Here is an 18073-nt window from a genome sequence, read left to right as displayed (position 1 = left end):
CCAGGATTATCTGCCCACCCCCACAATAAAATAAACTCATGCATACAACTAAATAGATCTACCATCTTTTTTCTGTGAGCTTAGGTTGATATAGACATAAAGAACATACTCTAAAAAAATCCCCATGACCTTGCTATGTAGGTGATCAAATATGGTAGAAAACTCTACAAATGTCACAATCCATTTGCATCACAAGCAGGACCTAGATGTATGGTTGATTCCAATGCAGCTCAACAGAGCTTTCTGGAGCACCAAATCTACAGGCATGTGCACAGTCAATCTGATGGGATAATAAGGAGAACAGGAGGCCTGCACATGTCTCTCACCTCCCTCCTCTTGTATCAGGCACAAAAGAGAGTTGAATGGTGGACATAAGAAGCCCAATATTCTCCTAACATCTCATCATGCTGCCTGTTCACACATAAATGGGAAAGGGAATCAGGGCTGTAGGATGCTATCTTGGGACCCTCCATGCACAACTGCTGCACTTGCAGATGTGAACAGACCATGCCCGCAGGCACTATATCCACTTGTAAATGTATTATTATTTATTTACTGTATTCTCATAACCTGCAACTTACAGCTTGGTCTTTGATGTGCGTCTGCTCTGCGTTAATTGGCATACATGCATATCATATTTTTAAACTTAAATAGGTGCAAGCCATTAACACAGGAATGTAAAATATAAAATTTCAAGCTTTCCAATATGTATAAATTATATAATCTTTGAAGACAGGTATGAATGCGATGAATAAATACAGGGGTTATGGTACTGGGCAAAGTCAAGCTATCTTTTTGTTGAAGTACGATTCTGCTAACTTTGGTTGCTATGATTTCCAGTGCTGGAACACTTGAGGCTGTTTATTACAGATAATGGAAGAACTCCTACTCAAAATGTGTGTTACATAAAGCTTGGAAATGAGAGTGTACGTGTAATAATTAAAAACCAGCAGTTAGGTTTTCTTTGTACACGGCATGGGGATCCAAACATGCCAACAGCTCACAATCAAAATTGACCTAGCAGGTCCTACCTGTTGAAAATGAGCAATGGACAAAAATAAAAGTAACAATACAAATGGAATAAACAAACTGGATCTGAAACATCTTCTTAACCATGATACATAATTAAGAATGCAAATGTTTATTTTGAGGGCATCCCTTTGAAATGGATATTGTGCATGACTGGAGGGGACGCAATGGGAACAGAAACACAATTTAAAGGGTGTTTAGCTTCCTCCAAAACTTAAAAACAGACTGACTTCTCAAGAGTAACAATGGGGGAAGTTTTAACATTAACTTTCCTTTGGAGGACAATGCTATTGTGGATAATTTTCTAACCTAAATAAGCATTAATACACTGGCTTTCAACTTGTGTAACCTGAAGTGGATTGTACCAATGGCATCATCACAATCCTCTCTCTCTCTTTTTTTTAAGAAAAAGGAAAGAAAGAGAAAACATAAATGTGGACTCCATGTTACAGATTGGGGCTTGAGATGAACAGAAAGGTTGAAGACAACCACTTTAATGCAACCTGAGACTTATAATAGGTGTTGCTATGATGAAGCTGTAACAGGAGACACCAAGGACTGAAAATAATCTGTTAGTCCGTCAACACTTTTATTTAGACCCTTGTTCTCAGACTAATTTTTACCTAGGGAATACTGCACACAACATGGAAATAGGTTGCACTGTGAATACTGAAACTTGCTACCTAGTAAAAGCTATCAAGTAAATGTGCCAAGAATCAGGATACTAGTTTTTGTACCACAGTGTGATTTTATGAAAACATTGTAGCAAAATCCTTCCATCAATAGCACAGTAAAGCACTAAAATCAAGCAATTAAAGAAATTGCAAGATCAAGAACATAGTATTTGCTTGCAGTCAGCTGGGACAATAGTTTTCCTCATTGTCTGGGACCATACGGTACAGCCAATTCACTTTTCAGCCTCCTAGCTGCTTCTCTACTGAAGGGGTGTCTTGGAAGAGGGAATCCTTTCCTTGCCAGCTACTTCCCCACTGCAATTCTCCCTGCTATTTTTTTCTCAGCTGGAGTGTCAGCATCATGTTTCGGTCATGTGTCTAGAACAGTGGTTTCCAATTAGCTAAGTTCTGTGCCCCCCCATTTTTCAGAAGCCAAGCCATGGAACCCCTACTTTTGCAAATTTTGATACATCTGTAGTAGCTTTCGTCATGTGAATGGTGCCACGGACCCCCTGCAGTCTGCGGACCACCAATTGGGAACCACTGGTCTAGAACATTGGCAAGGGGAGAAACAATGGAGCGGGGTGCAAGGGCAATGGAAGAGGGTGTTTGGGGGCATGGAAGCCCCACTTCCACACACAACGTTTGTCTCCCAACTCTGCTTTTTGAGAAGAGGCACCTAGGCTTTGGAAATTTAATTTGGCAGCATAATGTGTTCTATCAGTCTGAGTCTCTTAAGTGTCACTGCAACCGGTGTTTCCTTGATTCTTTTATAGAACACTCTAGTGTCTATATGCTTCACTGTAGGGTAATGCTTTCACGTATTCTGCAGTCCCTCTTCACAATGCCCACATTTACTGTGGTTCTGTTCTTTAATACCCCACTCCTGCAATTACCTGCTAGGCGGTTTGCTGGAGTCTCATGCTAACAAGATGCACTGCAGGTAAGCACAGCTCCTTACACCTCCCAAAATTAGCTAAGAAAACTCCAGTGGTCATGGGCTGGAAGGTGGAATCAGGAGACCTGGGTTCAAATCCCTAGGCAACCCTAGACTCAGTGAATAGCCTTTCCCAGGTTTAGTTCTCTATGTGTATAGCATAAATAATGGTGACCCATCTCATCACAGAACTATTATGTGAAGATAAGTGAAGTAAAAAATGTTGTTTCTCCCCCTGGGGCTTAGTGAGAGGGCAAGACACAAGTCTCCATTATTAAACAACTACCCCACCCTATCTGAAATGTCCTTAGGACATTTCTGTCTGACTTTGTGTACAGTCACTGTAACTGTTCCCTATTCACACTGGCACATCTTGTCTATGAAAACACCTTTGATCCGAGAGCAGCTTTTTGCTCTGGTGCTGTTTACCCACATGCCCCACTGCTAATGCCAGTGAAGGAGTAAAGGCAACTTTGGGTGAGTTTCCTTAGGATTGAAACATGAAGCATGGATTTGGTGGTACAAAGGGAGCTATCAAAGGACAGAGCACTGCAGAGAACTGTTCCTGAAGCACTAAATGCAGGGAAAGAACCTGGGGATGAATAGCTATGGGTAAATCTATCTAAGTATATGAACTATCCCTTTCTGTGGCTGATCCACAGAGAACAAGGGAGTCTTTTACAGCCTATTTCAGAGCCTGGCTCTTTAGCGCAAGCTGTAGAGACTCACGCTTTCAGCTCTGGAGGTCCCCGTTTCAATCTCTGGGGTCTGTCAAGATGGCAGCCGTCACATATGCACCTATGAATCAGAAGGGAAAGTGTAGGTCCAGAATAAAAATTGAAAGCCCTAACAAAGCACATTGATTACCCTGTTTTGCATGTGGTCCTCACAATGATGTCATCTATGACCTGGGGCTAAGTTATGCTTATAGCTACTCCAGACAATGGGCAGGCAAGCACACACTCACTCACTCACTCTTGGCTTTCCTCACTTCATCCAACTTATTTTTGCTTTCAAACAGGAAAATTGCAGTATTATCTCATCAGCCTCTATTACTTTACCACCAAAGAGGAAAAGGAGCACATTAGAAAATCACAAGGCTTGATAAATTGCTAATATTTTGTTATATACTCACTAACACAGAGAGAATAAGCTACAGTCTGATGAGTATCTACACAATACAGGGGGTGTGGGGGTGCTGTTCTGAAAATACCATATTCACATTGAGTTTTTTTCCTGCAACATATAATATTCCTTATCCCATGTCATGGCATCATCATGTGCACCTCCCTGCATTTGACAGCAGCAGGGGCAGACTTTGGTAATATGGTGCCCTGACCAAGGGCAAAATTTGGCGCCTCCCCCCCCCCCAATATTTATTATTTTCTCAGTAATTACTTTTGGTGCAGTTGCTTTTTAAATTGATCTTCTCAGTAGGTACTCGTATAAATTGTTGTTGCCATTTTGCACACCCTGTGCAGGGGAACATCCCACACAACCCTAAATCCGGCGCTACCAGTAGCACCAGCCAATAACATGGACTGGGAGTGAAGAAAGACATGGAATGCTGCAGCCATGACACAAGGCCATCATTTCTACATATTACAGGTATAAAGGGAGAGGACTTGACATGGGGATGCCTATCATCTTGCTCATAATAATACTTTTTTTTATTTATACCCTGCCCATCTGGCTGGGTTTCCCCAGCCACTCTGGGCGGCTTCCAGAATATGTAGTTCTGCCCCAAGACACATGGGAAACACTTTGAAAGAAATATTGGGGTTGCGGTTTTAAACCGCAGACTATGTGAATTGATGCGCGAGGAATCTGACATTCCCAAAGACATCTGTGAAAAACAGTATTAATCTCAGAGTCACAAGACTGGACATTAACCACTTAGCAGCTCTGATGGGGAAACAAGTAATGCAGGTAGTAAAACAATTGGAGAGTAGAGTTAATCCGTAACTGTGAGGGCTGGTGCCAGAGGCTGGCTCAGGCAGGCATGTGCTGGAGTGCAGAGCATTCTGAAAGGCCCAGTGAAGTGATTATGCCATGGTTCTCACTCTGCCTGGTGTGCCAAGAAGACTGGAGGCTTTCTCAGAAGCAAAGTGAGAAACAGCACAGAGGACTAGAGTGTATGTGTATGACAGACCAGTTGAGCATATAAGCATGAAAAAATGCCTAATACTGAGTCTGACCACTGGCTCATCTTGCCCAGTGTTGACTACTCATTGCCAGCAGCTTCCCAGGGTTTCAGTAATGGGTTTCCCACAGCCTTGATACCCAATATCTGTAATTGGAAATACCAGGGACTGAACCATGTGCAAGGCATGGGCTGCCTCAGTGAGCTACAGCTGCTGTCTCCAAAGTGAGAGCTTGATAGGGGGAAAGCAGGACGGGAGGTTAGGGGAGAGAGACAGAACTAGGAAAGGAGGCCAGGGGAAAGGTGGAGGACAAAATGAGCACTAGAATGGACCTGATCCCCATGCCAGATCCATGGGGATACCAGGTATAGCCGAAGAAGACCCCAGCCACATCTCTCCCTTATGCGTCATATGCCACTGACTGAAACCAGTGTACTGTGACCAGACCAGATACACTAGACTAGAGTGTTCAACAGGAACTTGACATTTTAAAAAAATTTCATTCTAAAGAATTGAACTATAAGAAACCTGCCAATATAAGATAAAACTAACTGTAATCCAATTAACTTTGAGGAGAGCCAGTGTGGTGTATTGCTTAGTGTGTTGAACTTTGACCCAAGAGACTTGGGTTCAAATCTATGATGAGCTGTGGGTGACTCACCTTTCCTTCGCCTAACTCCTCTCACAAGGTTGTTGTGAGGTTAAATACTGCCCTCATCCCTTGTGTGTCTAAATAAAATTTATAAATTACTAGAAACGTCCCTTCCTCACTCTACTCAAATTCACTGAGCCCAGGTGAGGACCTTGGGGTGCTCTGTAGTACATCCTGATGCAAAGGGGTAAATGTAGAGTCCCTTCTGGAATTGGCTCTTTGCACTGCGCCTTTTATGCTGGGAATCCTAATCAGCTCCCAGGAAGGCAACAGTGCTGTAGGAACTAGCTGAATCCCTGACTCCTCCCAGGTTGCCTTGGGCTCCAGGCATTATTAGGGCAGCACGAAAAGCAGCAGCTTCCTTGCTGCCAGGATAATGCCAGAAGGGGGGCTTAGATGACAAGATGCTACAGAAGACATTTCTCTTGTCTCTGTACCAGTTGTGCAGAAGAGGAAACTTTGGCGCATGCAGCTTGACATGTCATACTACCACTGCAGGACTGAGAAAAAATTGTACTTGTCAAGATTCCATCTTTTAAAAACCACTGAAAGCTTCAAAAGCTTGGTTCTTTATTGCTGTGTTTTTCAAACTGTGTTCTGGGGACCTCTAGAGTTCTTCAATGAGAAAATCAGGAAATGTTGGCAAGCTGCCCAAGACAACTTCTTTATCACAACCAAATCCATCCCTGCCATGCAGAGCCACATGAGATTTTTTTGGCAGCATGCTTCATTCAATGGACCTCCCTAACAAAAACAGGCCTGGGCAATGCCCCATGTGCATACTTTAAAAAAGTGTTTCCCATCCTTTTTCTAACTGTGGCCCCCTTTCAACCTTGTTTCCTTCCTGTGCCCCCCATGGGCATAGCCCATGGGCATAGCCAAGGGGGGCAGGGTAGCTGTCCCCCAGTAAGTAAAAATTGATACAAATCTGAGGTTATGCCCGCCCCCCTAACAAAAATCCCGGCTGCGCCCATGCCCCTGCCCTACCGGTAGAAAGGTAGCTATTTAAATGTTTTGTTTGTAAGCAGAACATATATATATATATATATATATATATATATATATATATATATATATAAAATAAAAAAGTCAGCACACAAACCTCACAACCTGAGAGAAAAAGTAAGGTAACAGACTATGTTTGGAAGATTTTTATTTATTTATTATATTACCCTTCAGTTGGAAGAGCCCAATCCTACTAGGAATAGCAATGAAGAAAAGCTTCTCAATATAGATTTAAGGGCACACTGACAGCAGCACTCAATAAACCACCCTCTCCCTTGTGTTCATGTCACTATTTACATATTTGAAAACTTCAGATTTTAAATGCTGCGGCCTTCAAACATTCCCATCATTTACGGGTCATCTTGCCCGTTTATAATAAAGCAACATATACTGACTTCTGAAAAGCTCTTCATATACACCTCAAAAATGAACTGTGGTGAACTACAACATACCAGAAGCAAGCTAATTTAAATTTTTCTGCACCATTTAACTGTTCCTGCTACTAGTACATCATACATTCATTTTAAGAAATTCCAACTGTGCTCAAAAGTTTCAGAGGAAGAGTAAGCTGACTTCAGGAAAGAAAAGATGGAATTATCTGTATACTGACAGCAACTAGGAAACCAAGCCTCTTTAACTGTGATGTATGGTAACCAGGTCAACAGATTTCTCATGATTGTGAGATTCGAATTGCACTTGACTTGCTCTTACTTATACATGCCTGAAACATGGACTTGACCCAAAACGCTGGAAAAGTCACTGGACATTAACCTTCCACTAAAGAGAAACAGGTCTATCTTAACCAAACCTGCCAGCATCTTAAGATAGATAGTGCATGATGAAAACTGTGACTAAGGGCTCATCCACACTTGGCTTTGTTCTGCATTTCTAGCCACAGGTCTGGGCTTTGCAGGTCTGTGTCTGGGCACTTTTTATTTTTGTTTTGCCCTGGCGCATGGGTCTGTGCCTAGAGAGTGTGGGGTAAAATATATGTGTGGATGTGCCCCTGTTGTGCCTTTGGGGCCCTGCCTGCTTTCTGAAGCGGAGAGTTCCAGGATGACAATTCCATGAGAATTCCCCTGGTGAATTCCTTTTGACTATTCCTAGAGTCAGACTCTTACACTTGGAGGGGGGCAGTGAAGAATTTTCCTTTAGGCAGTGACTGACTGAGGTAAGGAAGTTGTCTTCTGCTGCACTGCAGCACATGGCTTCGTTCATTTGAACCAATGGTCCTGAGGTATTGGCCTTTCTGAGAGGCAATGGGACTGGTTCTAGCCTGCAGTGGGTTATCTGGGCATTTGCAGGGTCAGTCCAGGACATTTTGGTGCCCACGCAGAGCATCTTGTGCAAGCCTTAACAAAACAAATGGAAAATGCTGAGGATAACTACTCTGGTAGATTATACCTTCTGTTGCTCCAAGTCTGCCCCTCAAAATGGTGGCTTCACCTTGCCTCATGGCAAGATCTTCTGACTGCATTAATATATGGCTTCAAAGAAAAGCAAAAACTTAACAACTCTGGAAGGACCAACCGAAAGTTTCAAAGTAATGAGCTAGTAAGATGCTGTTGGTAAAGGGGATGCTGGAGGCACACCTGGCAATTCTTTGCAGATAAATGCAGTGAGTATTTGTGACAAGTGCAGCAGATTTCAAGTTGCTCCAAGGTATCCTGGGAGAAAGAACCTGTGCTTGCTGCACCATACTACTGCAGTCACATATTGCAGTGGAAACCCTCAAAAGGCCCTTTTAAAACATGCACCTTTTTCTTCTCTCTCCTTCTTGTTCTTACGGATATATATTTTTTAAAGAAATATGTTATACTGTGTTTCTTTTTGGATGCCCCCCCCCACTGAATCAACATAGCTGCCTACATTTTTGCCTGCCTTGAATGAAATCTCTAACTTCAAAAGCTTGCTATTTCAAGGTTTCTGCTCATCCTTGAGTTAGTGTGAGTGGAGTGGAAGAAACAGGCATGAGGGCATACGTTGTGGTATAAGGCAATAAGAATAAGGACAATTTAGGATATCTATCAATGAAATGAAAAGAGGAATTTCTTTTTTTTTAACTATGTGCAGGTGAGAGATATGCAAATAAAACTGTTTCTGTAAAACTCATTCACATGTCTCTTACATGTACTTTGTTTAATCTTTATCTAATAGAGACTTCTGTGTCCCAATCTGAATTAATTATTTCTATAGCGTTCTTTTCCTAAAGCTGTTTACAACCCTTATCTCTGTTATCCTCCCAGCAACCTTCTGAGGTGAGACTAGGATGTAAGAGAATGAGTTGTCAAAAGCCAAACATTATTCTGATGAACAGCTGGTGTGGTGTCATGGGTACAATAACAGAGTTAGGCCAGGGAGATCATCACTCAACCATAAATCTCACTAGATGATACCTCTGCCTCTACCTCTACCTGTGAAAATAAATATGTAATCATGTACCTCACTCTGAGCTCCTTGGACGGGGAAGTAGGATAAAAATGTAGTAAGATAATACTTCATGGTTGAGCAAGTATTTGATTCTTGGTTCACCATGTTCAATATTTTATCCACTGCATAAAATGCTCAAAATTTTACACCCCCTTGGCCTCAGATTTGGTGTATTTAAACCTACAAAGCCTAAGCACAGTATTTGATGAAATACTTATATGTTTGACTTATGTGCTAAGGTATGCCATGTTAGCAAATTCCGCACTGCACATCGGACAGACAAACTATGTGGTTGCTTCCAGTATACATCCACATTACTCCTCCCCTGGTGTTTTTTACTCCTACACTATGCTGAGTTGAGGTCTCATTCAAACCTGGGCTTGTGCTTAAGCTCTCCTCACTAATCACAAGCTGTAAAAAGGTAAAGGTAAAGGTACCCCTGCCCGTACGGGCCAGTCGTGTCCGACTCTAGGGTTGTGCGCTCATCTTACTTAAGAGGCCAGGAGCCAGCGCTGTCCGCAGACACTTCCGGTTCACATGGCCAGCGTGACGAAGCTGCTCTGGCGAGCCAGCACCAGGGCAGCACACAGAAACGCCGTTTACCTTCCCACTATAAAGTGGTACCTATTTATCTACTTGCACTTAGGGGTGCTTTCGAACTGCTAGGTGGGCAGGAGCTGGGACCGAAAGATGGGAGCTCACCCCGCCACGGGGATTCGAACCGCCGACCATACGATCGGCAAGTCCTAGGCTCTGAGGTTTTACCCACAGCACCACCTGCGTCCCACAAGCTGTAGCCAAGAACAAACTCACTGTAACCAATGCAAACATTATGATCCTTAGGTGTAACCTGCAGAGCACCTAGTAGAAACTAAGGCTGCATTCCCATGACAATTTAATCCACCATGATGTTTCCCTAACTGTTAAGTTCTGCACTATATTTGAGATTTTACTTCTAGAACTATTATGCAATATAGCACTCCTTTCCATATTATCTGCGCAGTGTTTTTTTCTGGAAGCAAATAACACAGAAATAAGTACTAAAATTCCACTATATTCCACTAGAGTTCCAAAAGTGGCTTTTACATTGTGTGAAAGTTCAATGATAATGTGGAACTTAACAGTTGGGGGAAAGTCATAAAAACAAAATGAACTGGGTTGTGGATGTGGCCTAAGTCTGCCAACTCTTTCTATTAGAGAATGTTTTTAATGATGAAGCAAAAGTATGAGCACTGAAGCAAGAGTATACCATTCCATTGGAAATCAGGTTACTAAACATTGTCTAAACACTGTGACCACTGCAGCTTATTTCTCCCCAACCTCATCTGTCTTCCCTCTTTGCTTAACATCCAGCCTGATTTTATGGAGAACTCAAAAGGTTTCTCACCATTTTGTGATACTTTAAAAAGGTAAAAGGTAAAGGTACCCCTGCCCGTACGGACCAGTCTTGACAGACTCTGGGGTTGTGCGCCCATCTCACTTAAGAGGCCAGGGGCCAGCGCTGTCCGGAGACACTTCCGGGTCACGTGGCCAGCGTGACATCGCTGCTCTGGCAAGCCAGAGCCACACACGGAAACGCCGTTTACCTTCCCGCTGGTAAGCGGTCCCTATTTATCTACTTGCACCCGGAGGTGCTTTCGAATTGCTAGGTTGGCAGGCGCTGGGACCGAGCAGCGGAAGCGCACCCCGCCGCAGGGATTCGAACCGCCGACCTTTCGATCGGCAAGTCCTAGGCGCTGAGGCTTTAACGCACAGCGCCACCTGTGTCCCCTTGTGATACTTTAGCTGACCCTAATAAAGACCTAGACCTAATGAAGTTGTTGGTATATCCATTTGGAGAATAAGATGCTATAAATCATGCAAGCAGATGGCAGAACCCGACCCTCTTAAATTCAGATTAGGGAAAGAGATTGAAGTTTTATTTAGAAGCTCAGTTTGGATGATTCTGGATTTGGAAGCAAAGCAGTTGGGATCCAAAGAACGGCACAATTAGTTCTACGCACCAAAGGTCTTCTGTTTCTCAAACAGCAGTCTCCACTTTTGAAAGGGGCTTTCAAAAGCAGTTTGTGATATGGCACAGGTGTCTGCTGTTTAAAGCTGAAGAAGTCATCTGCCAGTGGCCATGCCCAAGTTCTTGAGTGTGCCCCAAAGAACTCTTTAGAGCCCAGCCAAGAGTGTATAGCTGAGGCCAACCCCATAAACACTTGGTGCCCATGTAAACTCTACACAGAAAAACATACACAGCATGCTAGGAAAATGATAAAACTATGTTGGAAAGGAAGAGAGTTGTTACAGAAAATGCACCCCAGATATTGGATTTATTTATTACCATACTTTCAAATTATGGGGTAGAATAACCTCCCCCCCCTTCCAAAAAAAAAAAAAATTCTAACGTTGCACTCAATTCCGGCATTCAGGTAGACTATACACATACACACATTGCTACAGCCCCCCTACGACAAATCCCACCTGCTATTAACATCCCACCTGTTACCTGTGTTCCAAAGACACTAAAAATGTCTCACAATCATTTGCAGCTTGACATACCCAATTTCATCTTTATTGCATTTCACAGCAACAGCCAGCCCTGTTTCATCCATGATTTATTCAACGCATGTGCCAGCATTCAAAGGAAATTTCTCCATTTACACCATTAAGTAGCAAGGCATTAATTTTACTTGTACTTATCAAAATACCTTAGGATTCTATATCCAGTTGATCCTTCAATAATGAGGATAACAATAATTTTAAAAACCAAACCAAGACACCCACCCAGTATTCTACCATTGCCTGTTGCCTTGGTAATCCAAACGCCCAGGAACTCACTGATTATCGGTGAATGGGAATGGCATTGTTCACACCGCAGTGCCTCTGCTATGTTAATGTGAGATAATGGCAGCCAGAAGAATCCTTTTGTTCCCAGCTTTGCTGTTTATTCATAGTGCCTGGAGGTCAGCAATTGCTACAACAATCAGGAAAGGAGCTACTGAAACAGATTCCACTTCTGGGTTTTGTTTTGTTTTTCTTTTTGCCTCCAAAACCAGAGAGAGAGGAAGAAGAAAAAAGCTCTGCACAGAAACCAGGGAACTGAAGGATGATCTACAGGGAGAGTGAATCAGAGAAGGTATAGCAGGCAGCATGAATGAAGGGTTTGATGGACTTGCGTCTGTAAATCCAGCTAGTATGCTAGTATGCATGCCCAAAGAACAGCAAAAATAGCTTTTCAAAAGAAGAGACAAGACACTATTATTTAGCATTTTTGCCCCCCCCCCTACATGCCATGCTGATTAATCTATTTTAGATTAATTTTAATAGCTTAATCCTTTGCAGTAACTAACTTTTTATTGGAATCAGTTCTTTCCAACATTAATCTATTATCACATTTCTATTTCTATTTGTATTTATTTACATATTCACCAGCTTCATGTGCTGTCCCTTCAATGAGTTCAGTGTGACATATTTGGGGGCTATCAATTTTTATCCTTAACAACAAGCCTGTGAGGTGGTATGGGCTCAAAGTGTGTGACTAGTCCAGGGTCACTCAGGAAATTTCCTGGCAGAGTAAGAATCTGATCTCCCAGATCCACATCCACTCAACGTGATGCTGCCCTTGAAAATGGCCTGGAGATCACAGCCAGAGCAAATTGCGACTGCCAGACTGATTTGGCCACTCACAGCTACATCACATCAATTATAAAAGGTATGTGCTGGCTTCCTATATGCTACCAAGCTGAATTTAAAGTTATAGTGTTGACATATGAAGTCCTGAGTGCTGGGAATCCATTATCTGAAGACGCAATTATCTCTGCATTGCCCAGTCCATTATTTAAGATCTGCCAGGAAAGGCCTTCTTGCTATATGTGGAATCTGGGGACCTCGTACAGGGCCTTCCTGGTGGTGGCAAGCCAATTGTGGAATATTCATCCCTTAAAATTTGGATGATTAGTTTTATGCATCAGCAGAAAACATACTTCTTCCTACAGGCCTTCAGGAATGGTGAGTGTGTCCATAGCCAAATGCATCCACCTGGTTTATCAGATGAATGAACTGCATTATATCTGCTGGTTTAAAGATTTTTAATTAACTTTGTGGGGTATTTTATCATGTATTTTTATTGTCATGACCTGCTCTTTTGCTATAGGCACCCCACACCCACACACCAGATTCAAACCTGAGTTACAGTGTACAGCCAGGCACGGCTCTGGTGCTATCCCTACCAGATTCTGGCAAGGTGAAACCATTTGCCTTGGCAGGCAGATCCAACATCCTCCTTGCCGCTGTCAGCCCCACGGACCTTCAACCATGCTGCCGCCACAGTGCTGCTGCCCTCACTGCTGTGTCCTTGTTGCTGTGTTGTGGTGGCAGCGCACACACAGCTTAAGGCAAGGGTGCAGTTGCGGTGGTGGGGCTAGAAGCAGGGAGGGGGCTGGCATAGTGGGGAGGGGGACATCTTGCCTACAGTGGCTAAACATCTTGGGCCAGTCCTGCTCTGCACCTTAGCTCCCAACTACATCCCTTGAATTCCTGAGTTAAGAGTCCTCAGGAAATGGGACAGTCCCACCTGCACCTGCTTCCTAATCTGATCTGCATCTTAGACGCAGGTAGATTCCTCATTCAAGCAAACATGGGTCTTCATGTGTTATATGAGGCGGAGACATAGGGCATGCACAACACATTATTACGCTTGTCGTGTTCCTGTCTGAAAAGGGCCTGAGCATCACTTCATGTGAAGGAAAACCACGAATAGATTCACGTAACCATTTTTCTTGACTGCAAATCACTTACTGTCCTCAAAACTGAATTTGGCCATAAGAGGAAACCATTTAACAATGTTACAACTCATTATTAGAATCCATATTTTAATATTTTCTTTCTCACCCTTTTTTTTAAAAAAATACAGATGAACAACAGCACCAAAGCAGCCTAGCAGCCTACCCCTTCGCCAAATAAGTATATTCTTAACATTTATTCACCCAACAAAATTAATCTTCTCAGTTAATGTTCTCCGTGCTTGATTAATCTAGACACTAGAGAATGCTTGATTATTATTTTTTGAGGGGGGGGAGAGGATGTAGTGGGACCTTAATGAAAACCACCAAGTCCCACCCCCTGGCTTCCTTTCAATTTTAGCCAAATTGTGCCCACCCTTTTCTAGAAGCCTTCAAAAAGTAGTAGGTAACTTGGCAATCAAGCACTTGATTTCTGTAGGCTCAAATGTGTTGTGAATCAAGATCTATGCAGCCTCTCAGTTTCACTATCAGTTGAGGAAAAGGGAAGAGCGAAGCAGGTGCTTATCAAATGATTTTACCAAAATAAACTATGGTTTACATATTACAGGAATGCAGTAAGTCTAAATTTAGCTTATGAATTGTAAGCACTGATGTCAGCTGTGGATACAGTTCCACTTCCAGGTCATGGTTCTTTCTGTATTTTTTTAAAAGGTTATTATGTTCTAGATATGATTCAACAAACCACATAATCAAAGGGGTTCTTCTATGACTGGTACAAAAATATTAAAGCAAAAGGGAGTGAAATGGCCAAAATCCCTTCCTTGTCCTCAAGCTTGAAAAGAACACCTATATGATATTTCAGATGAACTTCATGGATGCCTAATAATGCTAATAAATAATAAAGCCCCTAATTGAATTAGTAGTTAATTTCATCTTCCATTTAATTTTATCAAACCTCTGGAATCAAATCACTTGTATTTATTTTTTAATAAAAAAAAACTTCATCCCTTTATTTTAATCAATTCTGATTTCTCTAAGAAAGCATCCAAATACGATCACTGGTTGTAAGGAAATTGCCATTTAATTAATATTGAAGGCAAATTTGGGGATGATAGGAGATAAAAAAGGAGCCAAAAAGACTTGCGATAACAGAAAATGCTGCAATGAGCAGCTGTGTGTTTGCAGACATTGTTACTGACACTGCAAAGCATTAACATGTGCTATACAAGCTGCAACAAGCACCTTACTAAGTGTACAAAGCACAACAGGGTAAGGAATGGCTCTGAATGACTATAAGTAGATGCTCTTGTTGAAACCAGCACAGGGTTTGGTGTGCGCCTGCCTTCTTTAATTTACAATTGTTTTTAAAAGCTTGATTTCGGCAGAAAATTATGCTCTAATTACCTGCTGCCAATTGAGTTCACATTAAGCATGTCTAGGTCTTCACCTGACTATGCAAAGGGTTGAACTACGGGTGGGGCTCACAAACCCTGCCCCCAAAGTCTCCGAACTTACAAGTCTTCTCTTCCCTGTCTTATCAGGGTTCCTGATCGTGGACTGGTTCAACGGAATGCACTTAGAAATCCCCTTCAGACCTTCATGCTAAATGCACAAAGGTCTGCAGAGAAACCGTGTAGTAGCTGAAGCAGTTGGAGCTGGATATAACATTCACCCTGGTTAAAATATTGTCTCTGCCACATACTCTCTTGCTTTAGACAAGCCTTCTCATGCTCCTCTGCAAACTGACCCGGCTGATGTGGGGCTAATTTAGATAATGCATGGGAATTGTTTTGAACATTTCAAATGAACAACATAAATGCAAAATATACATGCTAGACCTTCCTTTTTCATCTTTTCATTATTTTTTAGGATCAAAAGGAATATACTGGGCACAATTCAGCAATTTTATTTTATTTTTTTAAAAATCTATATTGCCCTTAATTGCAAGTGATCTCAATGTAGTTTACACACAATCCAATGAAATCAATGCATAGCCAGGCCACAATTTGTTTTCAGTTCTGTACCCCTTCTACAGCTCACTCAGTACACATAACCCACAAGCTACTTGAACATTTATTCTGAGTTTAAGACTGCAAATCCTAAAAAACAACAATACTCCCAGTTCTCTCTTAAGATAACTTACTAGATTTACAGAAAAGCTTTGTCTTCTAAGCAACTCTGCCTCCAGAATTTAAATCTACACTTCAGCTGGGGACCATAAAATACTTCAGATACTGTTTTCTCTGAACAGACTATTTTCTGTTTCAATTAATCTGGGAATTATAGCAATAATAATTGGTATATTTAATATAAACATCAGTAGCTGTATAACTGAATGCTGTTACCTTAGACCTTAGAAATCACATGCTCATTACACAACGAAGTTTCTGGGGGGAAATGGTACAAGTGCAAAATGTGCTGAATGTTGACATTCTCACGTGAATGCTGATAATCTCAGATGATGTGTATGAATGTCCAAATGCAGAAATGTCATTACTTTTCAGACATTCACCACTGCATGCTGACAGGTGACTGTCAACATTTGAAGATGTATCCTTGAGCTTTCAAATATTCACAGAATTTGCCTCTGACAATCAATCTGAATGTGTGAATGTCACCAAAAATTGGAAAGTCGCTGTAACATATTGATGGTTTCAGGGCACTAAAAAGTACCGTATTTTTTGCTCTATAAGACTCACTTTTTCCCTCCTAAAAAGTAAGGGGAAATGTGTGTGCATCTTATGGAGCGAATGCAGGCTGCACAGCTATCCCAGAAGCCAGAACAGCAAGAGGGATTGCTGCTTTCACTGCGCAGTGATCCCTCTTGCTGTTCTGGCTTCTGAGATTCAGAATATTTTTTTTCTTGTTTTCCTCCTCCAAAAAGTAGGTGCGTCTTGTGGTCTGGTGCGTCTTATAGAGCGAAAAATATGGTACATATTTTTTTCAGAATTGAAAGATCTATTTATAATATCCTTAGAAAGAGGTACTGTGAACTCTTTAATATAACTGTCAGCTAGAACACTTCCTTGCGATCATGGCACTCAATTCTTCTGCCAGGCACCCATCAACATTTGTGGCATATTTCATATATTTTATATTCATGCAACTGCCTGGCCGCCTACTTCTAGCCAGTTCGTCAAGCTTTCTTTGTCCTAGAGCTACCACCACACATACAGGGAGAAAAGGATCGCCAAGCTTCCATTCTGTGCAACTTTCTCTTTCCTGTAACTTTCCTGTAACTTTGGAATATTTAAGAAAACATGCAATAAATATGCCCCTGGGAGCTTATGTCCTTGCTGGTTTTTTTCACTCATCACTCAAGTGTGCATGGGAAGGAAAGGGACAAAAGAGAGGGGAGGGAATCCAGGTAACTTTGACTAGGCAGCGGGGGAAAAAGGACAACACTCTGATCTTTTGAGTACAATTATAATGAGGGCAGATCACAGAATATCCTCAGTGAGAAGCTTGTAACAAAAGACCACAGAGAGAGGGAAATTTGATGGGTTTGGTTAAGTGACTCTCATGACAATGTGTGCTGTGTTAAAGTGGGGACCCTTCCTGCCTTGTGGTGTAACCTTGCCACCTTGTGCTGCTGATAGGGTTAAGTGTATGGAGGGATTGTGGATCAGCAAGTAAACAGGAGAGTCTTAGTCCTGCGGAATGCAGGATCCAAAGTAGATGGTGGGGCTAGAGCAGGAAATAAGGGGCTAGAGCAAGTGATACAAGAGAGAAAGGCAGAGAGAGGTGTGAGTGAACTGAGTGGCCAAGGACTCTGAGCAGGGCCAAATGAGAGTGGAGGGTGCTGCAGACCCACTTCCTTGCTGACCTTTTTGGGGTACATCACCCAAAAATGATTCAGAAAGTTTCAGGTAGAGCTTACTTTTCCAAATGCTCTCTCGACCTGCTTGTTTGCTCAAAGGATGGAGCAGAGAAAGGGGAAAGAGGGCACCATGTTGAAATAAGCAAGTTCTCCAAATGCCTTGAATTAACAGAAAGAAAACCTGAGATCTTTTTATTTAGGAGGGGAATATCTCAGGTTATTTTTCAAACCCAATCCAAGAGCTTAGGGAAATTATTTGCTCTGCCCACCCCATCCCTATACAAGCTAGTGGAGAAGTTTTCTTCCATTAGCTTAAACTGACAAGGATGGGGGAATCCTACAGGAACAAAACCTGAGGCTGAAAGAGGGGCTCCTTTCCTCCTGGTCCTCAGCATGTGGAGGGAGGCCCCTCTGCCTCCCACATCCTCATATTTCAGCCATGCAACGTTTCCAAACTCCCCACACAAACAAATGGAATGAAGCCACTCCATTAGCTTGCATAACTTTGTCTGGGGTGGGAGGAGGAGAACCATGCAGGGCAAAACTGCCAATTCTTCTCCAGCTTGGATTTGCATCTTAAGTGCCAAAGTGCAAGCATTTGGAGCCACTCACTCCTTTCCATAACCCCCTATACTGACTGGTCTCATTTGCA

General features: G+C 42.3%; 1 protein-coding gene across 13 annotated transcripts in view; it reads right to left on the bottom strand.

The window, feature by feature from the left end:
• The window catches only part of ZMIZ1 (zinc finger MIZ-type containing 1), a 383046-nt gene that overhangs the window by 35100 nt on the left and 329873 nt on the right, over nt 1-18073 (bottom strand). For 9 of the 13 annotated variants that reach the window (XM_079977006.1, XM_079977001.1, XM_079977009.1 and 6 more), the window contains one exon: nt 3370-3438. The exons of the other annotated variants lie outside the window; for them this stretch is intronic. In XM_079977006.1, coding sequence (XP_079833132.1) covers nt 3370-3438 — 69 coding nt within the window. The remainder of the gene's footprint in view (nt 1-3369; nt 3439-18073) is intronic. 13 annotated transcript variants of the gene reach the window in all.

Source organism: Podarcis cretensis (genome assembly GCF_951804945.1).
Source record: "Podarcis cretensis genome assembly, chromosome: 5".
In the NCBI taxonomy this organism is placed as follows: domain Eukaryota; kingdom Metazoa; phylum Chordata; class Lepidosauria; order Squamata; family Lacertidae; genus Podarcis; species Podarcis cretensis.
Note: the sequence above shows the minus strand (reverse complement) of the source record. Positions and strands in the feature narration are given on the sequence as shown.